Source organism: Acomys russatus, chromosome 15 (assembly GCF_903995435.1).
Source record: "Acomys russatus chromosome 15, mAcoRus1.1, whole genome shotgun sequence".
Lineage (NCBI taxonomy): Eukaryota > Metazoa > Chordata > Mammalia > Rodentia > Muridae > Acomys > Acomys russatus.
This window is the reverse complement of record NC_067151.1, coordinates 62,697,849-62,712,090: the sequence shown is the minus strand read 5'-3', so window position 1 is coordinate 62,712,090 and position 14,242 is coordinate 62,697,849. Positions and strand designations below refer to the sequence as shown.

Here is a 14,242-nt window from a genome sequence, read left to right as displayed (position 1 = left end):
GGGATAGGCAGAGGCTCCGGCATTGAGCTATGTCCCTGGAGCCATGTCATGATTTTACTGTGAAGCAGTGAAGGACACGAGTCTAAATCATGCATAATGGCATCAGCTAGTGGGATTACACATAGCTACTGAGGAGCGAAGAATGCAGCGCATATCGCCACTGCCTCTCGTTCCGGTGCTCTATGGCGGCCTCAACCTAGGCGTGGATTATGTCACAATTCTTTATATATCCCCACACACACATATCCAGGTTTAAATGCGCACTCCAAGAGTCCACAGAGCCAGGACTGCATGGCACGTCCTGTAGACCCTTGCCAAGTCTGCTCAGGCTGAGTTAACCCGACTGGCCCTGCAAGGCCCTTAGGTGTGCTAAGTGAAAAGCACCAGAGACCAGTTTGTTTGCTTGTGGATCAGGCTCAGAACTGGCTGGGGCCGAGTTCCTGCTTTATTCTCTATATAAGGCAGCTTTCTTTGGAAAAGAGACCAGTTTTAGTTTTGTTTTAGTTTTGGTTTCTGAGAGAGTCTTTCTGTAAAGCCCAGGCTGGTCTCAAACTCTTTACTCCCCTGTGTCCACTTCCCAAGGGCTGGGATTATAGGCAGGTGATGCCTGATAACGCTGGTGATTTCTTTCTTTCTTTTTCTTTTTCTTTTTTGGTTTTTTGAGACAGGATTTCTCTGTGAAGCCTTGACTGTCTTGGACTCCCTTTGTAGACCAGGCTGGTCTCAAACTCATAGAGATCCACCTGCCTCTGCCTCCCAAATGCTGGGATTAAAGGCATGAGCCACCACACCTGGCTCAAAACTAGAATTTCAAATAATGAAAACCTCCTCTATTTCCTAAGACTCCCCATCAAGAGAAGTATTTCCACTTAGAGTCACAGTGGAATCGGGGAGTTAAAAGTTGCCTGAGCCACCGTGACCACTGGGAATGCAAATGCAGTAGGCATTTGACATTCATTTGGCCAGTCAGGATAGCACAGTTTTAGAACACTTAGTTTATGTCCTGAGCTAAATATTTTTCTAAATACTTCTCCAGTGATGTTAGTTAAAATTAAAACAAGTAAAATATACTACCGAGAAAGGTTTGCCCTTTCTTAGGTGGGGATCACAACCCATAGGGACCGGTTCCCCTGAAACTGAGAAAATAGGATTTTTCCAACAGAATTATTTTCTTCCCATTTGCCTAGCCTGTGGAGAGTGGACTTACGCTATTAGGTGTACCCACAACTTAAAACTCATTCATAAAAGCCAAGTGTAGTAGCACATGACTATAGTCCCTAGCCCCGGGGAGGCTGAGGCAGGGCGATCTCTGTGAATTCCAGTCCAGGATGGTCAGTGTGGTGAGTTCTGTAGGGCCACCTAGTGAGATCCTGGAGCAAACAGACGAAATCAACCAGCCAAAACAAAACACAAGCAACACCTTTAAACACTAGTTACAATGTCTCATTCTGACAGTTCTTAAATGGCGGCTGGGTGTGATAGAACCTCAGGCTAAGGCCGGAGGAGCAGGGAGAGCTTAAGGCCGACTGGAAGTGCAGAGTGAGATCCGGTCCCTCCCAAATCAAAGATGGCACATTGTTTCAAGCTAGTTTATGACTTTGTGTTGGGCTGTATTTGTAGCTGTCCTGGGAGCACGCTGCCCACAGGCTGCACGTTGGACACCTCTGTTAGCCAGGCTGAGGCCTCTAGGTCCTGCTCATCAACGCCCATGCTATAGGTATGAACACCTTCAAAGGGATGGCCTCGAAGGCACCAAGTTTAGTGATTTTTTTTTTTCAGAGAGAATATTTCAGAAGGAAAGCTCACTTTTTCTTGTTTATTCGTTGTCTCATTCACTGTCCTATTACTGTGAGGAAACACCATGACCAAAACAGTTTGTAAAAGAAAAGCGTTTAACTAGGGGCTCGCTTACAGTTTCAGTGGTTTAGTCCCATATGGTTGGGGGACAGGCATGGTGCTGGAGCTGAGAGCTCACATCTGATCTATAGGCAGAGGGGGAGGAGAGAGAAGGAGGGAAGAGGCGAGAAGAGGAGGGGAGGAGAGAGACTGAGTATGGTGCATAGTGAGGTCTTTTGAAATCTCAGAGCTCTCTAGGCGTAATGGACCTCCTGCAGCAAGGCCACACCTCCTAATCCTTACCAAACAGTTCCACCACCTAGGGACTAAGCCTATGGGAGCTATCCTTATTCAAACCAGTCCTTCCCGTCGCTTTGTGTGGGTGGGTGTGGGGGGGGTAATGACAACAGAGCACAGCTTGTTTCTATATGGTGTTTAAAGGATCTGTAAGAATTGTGGTTTATCACAGGTAATTTGCTGAGTACTGGCAAAGAGAAAAGAAAAAGATCACGGCCATTGTACCTCCCGAAGAAGTACAACTGAAGCCAGACACAGGGCAGTTGATACCGGATACAGCTCCGTAGATTTTTTTCACAAGATATACACCAAGCAGTCAGTAGCCGAATCAGGAACACGTAATGTTTAACGTTTAGAGGGGTTGTCTGTGAGTTCTGTCCTGGTCTCCTCCTCCTCCTCCTCCTCCTCCTCTTCCTCCTCCTCCTCTTCTTCTTCTTCTTCTTCTTTATTTTTAGGAAGGGCCTCATATATCCGAGTTGCCTCAAACTTGGGATGCGCTGAGATTGTCAACTTCTGACTTTCTTGCTTCTACCTCCTCAGCGCTGGGATTACAGCATGTGCCTTCACACCCAGTTTTATTCCGTGTTGGGGCGGGGGTCATACCTAGGGCTCCTTGAATGCTAGGCAAGTGCTCTACCATTGATCTGCCTCTCTAGCCCCTCTGCATAGTTGTGAGTGTGTGTGTGTACACATGTACCTGTGCCATATATACCTGTATATATAACTCTAAATCCTGGGCTGGAGAGATGGCTCAGCAATTGAGAGCACTCAGTGTTCTTGCATAGGACCTGCACTAGGTGGCTTACACCGCCTGTAACTCCAGCCCCAGGTGACCCAGCGCCTTCTTCTGGACTTTTCAGCCACCTGTACTCACATACAGACACCCACACACAGGTGCACGTACCTATAATTTAGAATACTTTAAAAAATAATCCTCTACCCTTTTCAATGTAAATTCTACCTTTAAAAAATATTTTTATGTCCTTTGTAAACCTTATCTTCATTAGCAATAGGCTTCTCTTGTAAGGACATATATCCGGGTTAACTGTTATTCGGGGATTAGGAGCTGGTTTGGTTTTATAAACAGCACCGTGTTGGGCATTTTTGTGCTTGAAGTTCTTCTGTGCTTGCCGGGCAGTGGTGGCGCACGCCTTTAGTCCCAGCACTCAGGAGGCAGAGACAGGCGGATCACTGTGAGTTCGAGGCCAGCCTGGTCTACAAAGGGAGTCCAGGACAAAAAAAAACCCAAAAGAACAAAAACCAAAAAAACAAAACAAAAAAAAATCAAAAAACAAAAAAACCCAACCAACCAAACGAAGTTCTTCTATGTTTACATCATTGTCTTGGTCACTGTTGAGCTGCTGTGGAGAGACGCCATGACCACGGCAACTCTTACAAGGGAAAGCATTTAATTGGCAGCAGGGAGCATGGGAGCAGGCACGGTGCTGGAGAAGTAGGAGAGAGAGAGAGAAAGTGGGCCTGGCCTGAGCTTTTAAAACCTCAAATCCTACCCCCCCAGTGGCACACTTCCTCCAAAGAGGCCACACCTCTTAATCCTTCTAATCCTTTTATATAGTGCCACTCCCTGGTGACTAAGCGTTCGAATGCGTGAGTTTATGGGGGTCATTCCTATTTAAAGCGCCACAGTCATTTGTAGGGTCTAATCTCAGAACATGAATCCCTGGGTCAGAGGGTCTGAATGCTTTGTAGTCTGCGGTGTAGCGATGTGTTCTCAAGCCTCTCACAGGGAGAATTCCACTCAGCGACGGGGCACGCCCCCCTTTCTCACCCCTGCTGGACTTCTCTTTCTGCATCCAAGTAACATTCTGCAGGTTGTTTACGCTGTTTGGATAACAGGCCAAGCGCCAATGGCAGAGCCAGAGCCAACTGTCAATCATTTATCATAACGGGAACAGGAGTAGTCTGCTGGTAGGAAAAAAAGAAAGAAAGAAAGAAAAAAATGCCCAAATCTTATTTATGACCTTGGCTTCCCCTACCCCCCTCCCAGCCCTTCTTTGTGTGGTGGAATGGAGGGGGAGGTCACCTTACTCCCACCTTGGGGTCAGTACACAGCAAGTCAGCCATAGAGCAGGAAGTCAAAGGGAGGGGAGGAGGCCCTGGTCCAACACCTCTAGCCAAAGGCGCCTTGGGAAGTGACCCCCCCTCCCCTCACTGTACCTTTGCAGATCTGTATCTGCAGCTCAGCTTTCTTCATTCTGTCAGGTGACTTTTCTCATGTTTACTGAACCTGGCCCTGGGCCCAGGCAGCGCACTGAGGTGGCTGTGATCGGAGCGATGCCTATCTCCTTCCTGCTTACGGCTAGCTTTCCTGTCAGATGAGTCAACACGTGCCCAGCGGTGCCCCCACTGTCAGGGTGTGCAGTCTCTCCCTGCTAGGGGTGGGGGTGGCTGGAGGTGTCTGGAGACCTGAGGATGAGAGTACTGAAGACAGAGGACAGGACAGAGTGCTGCTCAGGGACCACTAGCTTTCCTGTGAGATGTGTCAACACACGTGCCCAGCGGTACCCCCACCACACAGCCCATTTTCCGCTATTCACTGCTGGCCGTGTGAATGAACTGCCTCCTGCCAGCCGTGGTTGGACTGACTTCCATTTTCCTTCTCCACTGAAAGAATATTCTCTCCCTCCCTCCCTCCTTCCCTCTCTCTCTCTCTCTCTCTCTCTCTTTAATGTGAGTGGATAGAGAGCTGGTGCTGTGTGCCCAACGGGCAGCCTCTGGGCAGCCTCTGGCTCAGGGCAGATTAAGAGGCTGTTAGGTGACTTTTGGAAGTCCATAAAGGAACCACTCACATGTCTCTCCCTTTGTAAACAGGGCTGGTGAGAGCTGGTCTTGAGGTGATTTTGAAACTCACTAGCTCTTCAGGGTGTTGTGGGACCCCTCTGGTGATGACATGGGCGTGGTGGGGTGGGGTGGGGGAGCAAGTAGTCAGCATTTCTGCAAGCTGAACCTGGGCACACCCAACCAACCAAGGCAGCCCGCTGCTCCTGGTGTTTGTCACCATGGCGTTGGCTTGGGAGGATGCTAACGTCTGCGTGTTTATTTTTGTGGATTTGTCTAAAGGCTCAAGAAGACATGGAAGTTGCAAGCTGTGAAGGACAGCAAGAAGGCTTCTCCCCCGCCATACTCCTTGGGACAGCTGAAGCCGACCTTCGTTCTGGTTCCTCTCCTCAGGCGGGAGGGGTCCCACCACACCTCTGGGCCTGACAACACCTTAAGCCACGGCTGCCTGGGTGTCAGGGACACATAGAGCCCTTTTGACACCTGCAGCAGAGACTGCTTATTCCCCACATAGTTGACTGGATGACCAGGAGATCAGCGCGCAGGCTTCTCACTGCCCTTCACCTGGGTCGGGGGTCGGGTGGGAGCGGGGTGGGTGGGGCTGCAGCATCGCTATTCCACAAGAGCCTTGCCAAGGTTCTGAGTGGGTGAAGGCTGGTGTGCTGCACCGAAGGCTCCCACGGAAGGGGTTGTAAGGGGACCCGCCGTGAAGAGGAACTCACTGTCTACACAGCTGCACCCTCAGGATAGCCTCACGAAAGGGGCGTCAAAGGCTGCCCCAGTCGCGGAGCGCAGGCTGGGGGGGGGAGGGTTGTGCCCCAATCTACCTTTTAGCTTGACCTCTTAAAATCCAAGCACCTTTGACATTCCCTTTTTGTAGGATACTTTCCTTCTCCACACCTGGAAAGCCAGTGGAAAAGCCGCTGGCCCCAGTTGCGGTGACTAATTATCTCAGGGCCTGATGGTCTTAAGTGGGAAGTCAAGCCCTCGCAATCATCTCTCAAATGTGAACGGTACTCCTAGGCACTGGTGACCGCAGATTGTGTTTCCTTCTTTGATCTCAGGACTTTGGAAAGGGAGCAGGAGAGAGGACAGGCGTCCACTGTTGTCCCTGAGGGAGACAGAGACTCTGGAAACAGGTTTTCTGTCTCCCAGAGGAAGAGAGTACAGCTACCTTACCCCAACCTTGCTGTTACCGGTTTCGACTGGACTTGAGCTTCTAGGAAAGATGACATTCATGCAAAAAGCAACCCTTAAGTAAGAAGAAGGCACCATCGCTTGCTTTTTAGAGAACTGTTGCCTGTTTCTTTTGAGACGCTGGAAGATCCTGCTCATTGCGCTGGTGTAGGGGGTGGGTGGGGGACTTACATGGGGGCGAGCGCAGTAACTTTGTTTAGCACAAAAGCCAACTCAAGTGAAAGTCGAGAAAAATGACTGCTTCCTATAACAGAAAAGACTTGGTTTCATTGTGTATATATATATTTTTGTTGTCTTAAAAAGTATAAAAATAGTCTGTCTGTACTCAGCTTCAGGGAATGAGCCGCTGTGACTGCTCCCCAGGTTCACTCAGGATGGGTGTTCGCTTCCTGCTCCACCTCACTGCCACCTCGGCCTTCCTTCCTAGTTCTGTCCCGCAGAAGCACTGGCAGCCTCAGCTGCTGCTTTCCTGGGGTCTTTAGAATCCAGCGATGGGGCTGGGCATGGTGGCGCTCACCTTTAATCCCAGCACTCAGGAGGCAGAGTCAGGTGGATCACTGTGAGTCGGAGGCCAGCCTGGTCTACAAAGTGAGTCCCAGGACAGCCAAGGCTACACAGAGAAACCCTGTCTTGAAAAACAAAACAAACAAACAACAAAAAGAATCCAGAGGTTTTGTGTCACCCAGGAGACCACAGAGAGGTGCTGGCATTACAGTGAGTTGTGCAACCCTGAGCCTCCACTTTTACCACGTCTCAAACCTTTGCTAGGAGCTCCCCTTTTCAGAAAGCGCCACCATCACGAGACAGGGGCAGAGCACAAAAGCTGTCGATGATGCCGTGCTGTCTGCTTGCCTCTGGCTAAAGCAGTTCTTTTCTTTTTGAGCTTTGTGCATTTCAGGGCCTGTTGCAGTCTTTAAAAAAAGCTTTGTAAGTTGACAAAAATCAGGCAGTCTTCCCCCCCCCCCACTTCTTTGTTAAGTTTCTGGCACAAAGTAACAAAAGAGTAACAAAAGAATTCGGTGGAAGGGAAACAGTAGTAGTGGTGTCCACAGGAAAGGTGCCTGTGCCCACCCACGATTCCTCAGTTCTTCCCATGGCTTTGCCTGCATCTGTTACCAAATCCAGGCAGAGCCGGTGGCGGAAGACTGAAATCCAGAAAGCTCATTATCTCTGAAAGCTAAATAGCTTTCATCTCCACCTTGTTATTGCTTTCACTATTATTGTAACAGCATAGCCCTGCCCCCGAACCCCATTTCAAAAGGATGCCTTTGACTTGTTTGTTGTTGTTTGCTTGTTTGTTTTGGTCTTTCAAGATAAGGTTTCTCTGTGTAGCCTTGGTTGTCCTGGACTCACATTGTAGACCAGGCTGGGCTCGAACTCAGAGCGATCTGCCTGCCTCTGCCTCCTGAGTGCTGGGATTAAAGGCGTGCACCACCATGCCCAGCTTTTCTTTTGACTTTTTATAAGCTAATGTCAATGAAGTCTATTTTATCTGGGCCCCAGCTTCGCTCAGTGCACCCAGGTGTATGTCCTCAGCTGCTTCTGGTCTCAAATCTGTGCCAGCTGTGTGGGTGACCCCCATCCTCGGGTCATTCTTACTGGGGTTTCTGCAGCCCACAGGCTGCCTTGTCAACGGCACTATCACTCACTTAATACCCTATGTCAGCAACCAGGCAGCCAGATGTGAAGGGTTTTGACAGAGATGGTTTAAAATGACCATTGTGGCACGGTATGAAGAGCAGAGCGTACCGGCTCAGGTTCTAGAGTGATCTTTGGTTTTTATGGCATTAGTGAAATAGCTTTCCAATATTTCAGGGGAGAAGCCTTGGCCCCACCCATGACAGTTTGGTGACCATGCTTTCTTTCCATGAGCCTAGCCTTTGCACCCTCTTACCTGGCTCACACCGAACCTTTCCTGGGTCCCTGATGTCTTGGGAGGAAGGAAAGCCGTGTGGGATTCACTGCTGGAATTGGGCTGGAGCCAGTGTGGAGCAGAGCCCAGTCAGGTGGTCCAGGGTTGGCCATGGTGTACAGGTTTAAGGAATGCCCGGGTGCTCGGGTTCTGAACTGTGGCAGCTCCTAGAAGTTTTTTTTTTTTTTTTTATGGCTGACCTAGTTGGGGAGTGTTCCCACACTCTACTGCGGGTGGAGGTGGTGAGGACCTGTTTGCGTCTGGAGAGGCAGGCTCATCCCAAGGGCCTTTCCCATGCTGCAGCCTACAGTGCCACTATGGCGGGAGGAGGCAGGCCAGCTGGCTCAGGTCCCGGGCTGGCACTGGGAGGGGTCTGCCAAAAGTCTCTCCAGCCTCTGGTCCTAGTGTGCTTGGGAGCCAGCGCAAGGGAGTTTCTATGGCAACCGTAATGCTTATTAAGGAACACTGTCAGTTTTGTAAACCTAGGCTTGGACGGAGGGAGAGCTCGTTTGTGGGGGTAGTGGGGGTAGTGGTGAGGGGGAGCGGGAGGACTGGCACATGTGTAGCAAGCTGGAACAGACAGAGGGACAGAGACTTTTCAGCTAGAGGTCATATCCGTTACGCAGAATACCTCAATGCTACGTGTTCTTGTTTTTGAGACAGTATTTTTAAAGTTTTTTTTCCACTGTGTTACCTGCAAGCTGGTACCTAAGACTTTCTGCAAAGTCAGTATGTTTTTTTCAGTGCCTTTTTTTTTTTTTGCCACTGTTTTGCTTTAAAGTGAAAATTGTAACTGTTTGAAATAAATAATTTCTAAAACTGCACTTGAGATGTACTTTTGCTTTGGGGACCTTTTCATTAAAAGGAAAACTCTCCCCCACTGAAAAGGATCTTGGGAAAGAAAAGAGCCAGCCGTCTCAGTGATCCGAACAGAAGAAAACCTGTCGTGTGGATGCTTTGTAGGTAAGAGCAGGCCGCGGAGAAGCTGCTTCAGGCAGAGGTCTCAACTCTGGCAACCCTGGGAGGCCCCTAGGCATAGCTGATCTTCTCTCGAGGTTGCACCCTGCCTTGCTGAAAGTAACACAGGAGCCAGGTGTCCGCTGGGGTGGCCAGGTGGTAGGGAGAGTGTGCTGTGGAGCCAGGAGGGAGAGAACCACTTCCCGGTCTGCGTGGTGCTGTCATGTGAGACAGTTACCAGAGCTACGCTCTCCAGAAGACCCAAGGGGAGCAGATGGTGATTCTTGTCAAGGATGTAAGGCTCACTCAGACGCTGGAAGTCTCTGCTAAAGAGGCGGTCTCTCTTTATTTTTGAAGGCACGAGGGAAGTTAACACTTTCAGATCTATGGGAAGGGTGCAGCTCCCAGGCAGGGGTTCCACAGGGAGTGGCTTCTGTGTGAGGCTAGGTGGCATGGAGGTGGAGAGGCACAGCCCTGGGGCCCAGGGTGAAAGCACAGAGCTGAAGTGATGGTACTTGGGATGTGACCCAGTTGGTAGAAATCAGTCCTAGCATGCAGGTCCCTGCCTGGGCACTCCACACATTGGCACAGCCAGAGGTACCTTAATGGTTGTTGGTGGCAGTGGTGGGGTCATGAAATGCTCACACCACAGGTCTATGAAATATTCAATTAAGAGTGCTTTAAAGTGCTCAGTAAAGCTACCCAGTGCCCTTGGGGGAAAATAGCTATGCCTCAATGGAAACTACATTTTTGGATAGTTCATTACAAAAAATTTTTTTTTCTTTTTTCTTTAAGACAGGGCTTCTCTGTGTAGCCCTGGCTGTCCTGGATTAGCTTTATAGACCAGGTTGGCCTTGAACTCACAGAAATCTGCCTGTCTCTGCCTCCCAGAGTGCTGGGATCACAGGTGTGCACCACCATGCCCGGCCATTCTGAGACCCTGTCTTTATTGAAAAAATAAAATAAAAAATAAAAGTCTGGTCTACTGTGAACACATACCTGTAATCCCAGCACCCAGGAGACGGAGGCAGAAAGATCACAAGTTCAAAGCCATCCTGGACTTACACAGGGAGACTGTCTCAAAAATAAATACATAAAATAAAATCTACCCGGACGATTGCAGTCTGGTTTGGATCATGGAGTTGTGGACTCCTCAATATGAAGCTTTTGTTTCGTTTTCCTTGTGAGGTGCTGAGGACCAAACCCCGGGCCTCATGTAGACCAGCTAAGTGCTCTCCCACTCAGGCGCTTCCCCAGCCCCTCAGCCCCAGTTTTTAAGTGAGTGAGTCATCGAACCTCGGCACACAGGAGCCTGTGGCCAGTAAGCAATGAAAGGAAATGCAAACCGGAGCTGGGGGGTGGGAGGAAGGAAAGCTCCCCCCCCCCCACATATGTGTTTAGTATGTTTTGTTACAGAACGCATCCTTGTCTCTACAACACAGTTAGAATCCCACTCTTGGCCAGGAGTGGTGGTGCACGCCTTTACTCCCAGCACGTGGGAGGGAGAGGCAGGTGGATCTTTGTGAGTTCGAGGCCAGCCTGGTCTACAAAGAGAGTCCAGGACAGCCAAGGCTACACAAAGAAACCCTGTCTGGAAAAACAAAACAGAACAAAACAAAAGAAAGAAAGAAACAAACAAAAGAATCCCATTCTTGATGTTTGGAAGATCTGATGTGTGTCTCAGAAAGTCATGTGAAATCTCCAGATGGCTCTCCTGCAGATAGAGATGTGAGCCTTCGGAGGTGGGGGTTGGGGAGCGTAGTTCCGGACTTGATGTACGTCAGCAGATGATCCCCTGGGTGGATCTGGCTTATCAAGACAAGGCTGATTTCACCCACAGAATTTCAGCAGCAGGGCTGTCACTGCCTGAGCATCTGTCCGTCTCCAACCCAGCTTGACACTCTCTGTGCTGGACCCCAGAGCTGATTTTGAACCAATCTGATTGTATATGTGAGTGACTGTCCTCTGAGCCAAGCAACCGCTGTCTTGGGGAATTCAGCTGTGTCCCTCTCACTAATGCTCATCCCAGTGGGGCTGTCTGATGCCCCGACCCCAACAGAGGCCTAGAGTCAGACCCAAGAGCTGCTCCCTACCACGTGGCAAACTGCTGTGGCCTGGGGGAGGGGCTATACAGTATATGGGGAAGTCCATACTTGACAATTGGGTGAAAACCCTTGGTGGTGTTCAGTAAGCGCCTCCAGGTGTAGTTGGTTGCAGGAGAAGTGTCTGCACCCCTGTAAGCACCCCACCTCTAGGCTCTGTAGGGAAGCCCAATAAATGAACTGGTCTTCAGAATGAACTTCGACCTTGGGCAGGAGGGGCAGACATTGCTTTATTCTCTCACAAGGAAGGAATTTTAGCAACAGCAGGCATTAGTTAGAAAGGTGGGCCAGCAGCTCTATGGTTACCAGGAAGTCTACAGACTACGTTTTAGGTGTAGCTGACCTAGCAGAATCCACTACTGAAGCCTGGAGGTGTAGCCCATTGGCGGAAAGCATTCCTAGCACACATGGGCACTGGGTTCCATTCCCAGCCTCATAAAATAAGACATAAAGTCGTGTAATAGCGCCGGGCGTGGTGGTGCACACCTTTAATCCCAGCACTCGGGAGGCAGAGGCAGGGGGATTGCTGTGAGTTCGAGGCCAGCCTGGTCTACAGTGAGTCCAGGACAGCCAAGGCCTCCCTTTCACCCCTGGACTTGCCCGGAGAGACTTGCTCTTTGATTAGCTGCTTATTTTGCATACACTTTAATGGGCCTTTAAAAATTCCTCCAGTTCTGCCCTGGATCACATGGTGGCACAGAAAGGCAAACAGCCTAAGAGGCCACCCTGAGAGTCTGAGTTGGACCTTACACAAGCAACAGAAGTTTTGCTTCTGGAAATTTCTAGCAATTTCTCCAAATTCTTTTTTTTTTTTTTTTTTTTTTTTTTTTTGGTTTCGGTTTTTTCAGACAGGGTCTCTTTGTGTAGCCTTGGCTGTTCTAGACTCACTGTGTAGATGAGGCTGGCCGTGAACTCACAGCAATCTGCCTGCCTTTGCCTCCTGAGTGCTGGGATTAAAGGCATGCACCACCATACCCGGCAATTTCTCTAAATTCTGTTCCCAGCCTGCTGGTCTTCTTTGGGGACCTGCACATGTGTGGCAGACACACATAGAAAATAAATATATATTTTTTAAAAAGTGCATTGAACTCTGGGGCTGGAGCTGGTGTGGTAAGCAGGTGGATCTCTGTAGATTTGAGGCCAGCTTGGTCTACAAAGCGAGTCCTGGACAGCCAGGATAACACAGAGAAACCCTGCCTTGAAAAAAATAACAAAACAAGACAATAACAACAAATCTGGGACTGGAAAGCTGGCTCAGTGGTTAAGAGCCCCCGCTGCGCTTGCAGAAGGAAAAAGTCAATGGAAAACCCAGAAATCTCGGAAACGTTCACGGGGCGCGCTGAGAATAAAATCACGGCCGTTTCTGAGAACTGGCTCCGGTTACTTGAAACACCTCACTGAGAAGGTCTTCCATCAGGGGAAGAGGTTTGGCCACTGGCTTCCTGTGGGTGTGCCTCCCAGGGGCCTTACAAACTTGGGTTCTTTTAGATCTCACTGGATGAAAGCAGCCCGAGAGCCCCTTAGGAGGCTTTTGTTTTCGTGTTTTGTTTTGTTTTTTCTTTCTTTCTTTCTCGACAGTCTTGCTATGTAGCCCAGGCTGCCCTTTCAGTTGGCAAATCTTCCCTCTCAGCCTGCCCGTGCCGGAGTTAAACTCAGCTAGTTTTAAGAAAAACGAGTTCTTGGCTTTAGGGGCTTGTCCTCTCAGTTTACGTGGCCCACTTCTGCTCTCAGGCGTTCCCCCACTCCCCTTTAAATAAAATACCTCTTTCTATTTCTAGCCCCGCTGTTGCTGGTACAATCCTCTGGCCGAGGACACAAAAGCCTGGACTTAGATGCCCTTTGATTTGTGGCCTGGAGCTAAGCATGTTTTTCCTTTATTATCTTTTTTTTTTTTCATTCTGGCTAAAGACTAAATATAGCTTTCCCTGACATTCTAGGCTTTCTCACTGGTTCTCTGATCGCCAAGCCTAACTCAAAAGGTGGGACTTCCTCCTTTCCTCCTCCTGTCAGCTGCTGGGGTCTCCAGCTTTGCTGCTCTTTTTTTTTTTTTTTTTTTTTTTTTGAGACAAGGTATCTCTAAAGAGTCCTGGCTGTCTTGGAATTTACTATGTAGACAAGGCTGTATTTATTTATTTAGAGACAGGTTTTTCTGTGCTGCCTGGACTCTGTGTCTGTCCTGGACTCACTTTGTAGACCAGGCTGGCCTCCAACTTGCAGCGATCCTCGTGCCTCTGCCTCCCGAATGCTGGGATTACAGGTGTGCGCCACCATGTCCAGCTCAACCAGGCTGCTCTTGAACTCGTGGAGATCCACCTGTCTTTGCTTTCCAAGTGCTGGCATTAAAGGTGTTTGTCACCACACCCGGCCTTGTTCCATTCTTTCTCTCTCTCTCTCTCTCTCTCTCTCTCTCTCTCTCTCTCTCTCTCTCTCTCTGAGATGGAGTCTCAGGTATCTCTGGCTGGGCTCCAGTTTTCGCTGAAGCTCAGAATGGTCTTGAAACCCTGATTTCCTGCTCTTACCTCCTCTTTTGGGGATGCTGATTCCTGGGAGTCTGGGGTAGGGCGGGGTGTTACCTCCAGTCAGGCTGTTTCTAGCAGCTCGCTGGGACTGGAGGCCACTGTACAGTTCCTCTTAGAGACAGCGTCCTTGGATCTGAGCTACAGCCAGCAAAGAACGTCTGGGAAGCCAGAGAGGTGTGTGCTTCTCCCCCCTTTGTGTGTATTACATTTTCCATGAGCATTTTGTTTTTACAATGAAAGAAAACTTTCCACTAAGTATCTATAATGTAGCTATAATCTTATCTCTTTCATCTTTGTTTTATTTTTTTTGTTTCCTGAGGAGGATCTCCTTCTATTATGTAGCCCGGACTATGTAGAACAGGCCGGCCTTGAACTCACAGAGATCTAGCAGTGCAGGGATCAAAGGTGAGCACCACTGTACCCCACCTCTCTCTGTATTTTTTGTTTTTTAATTTTTTTTTAATAGGTGTACTGTCTCAGAGCAGTTATCTATGAAGGCCAGTAGCAGAATGTACCTGTGATTTCAGCTCCTTAGGAGGCTGATGCAGAAAAAAATCACTTGAACCCAAGGGTTCAAGGCTCATTTGGGCACCGTAGCCAGACTCAGTCCTTTTAACAGTAAA

The 14,242-nt window shown here is 49.2% G+C and overlaps 1 protein-coding gene across 1 annotated transcript in view; it reads left to right on the top strand.

Annotated features, from left to right (window-relative positions):
* Positions 1-5,486, top strand: part of Il6r (interleukin 6 receptor) — a 22,787-nt gene extending 17,301 nt beyond the window's left edge. The window contains exon 6 of the mRNA XM_051156929.1: positions 5,212-5,486. Coding sequence (XP_051012886.1) covers positions 5,212-5,401 — 190 coding nt within the window. The 3' untranslated portion in view covers positions 5,402-5,486. The remainder of the gene's footprint in view (positions 1-5,211) is intronic.
* The last annotated feature ends 8,756 nt before the right edge of the window (positions 5,487-14,242 follow it).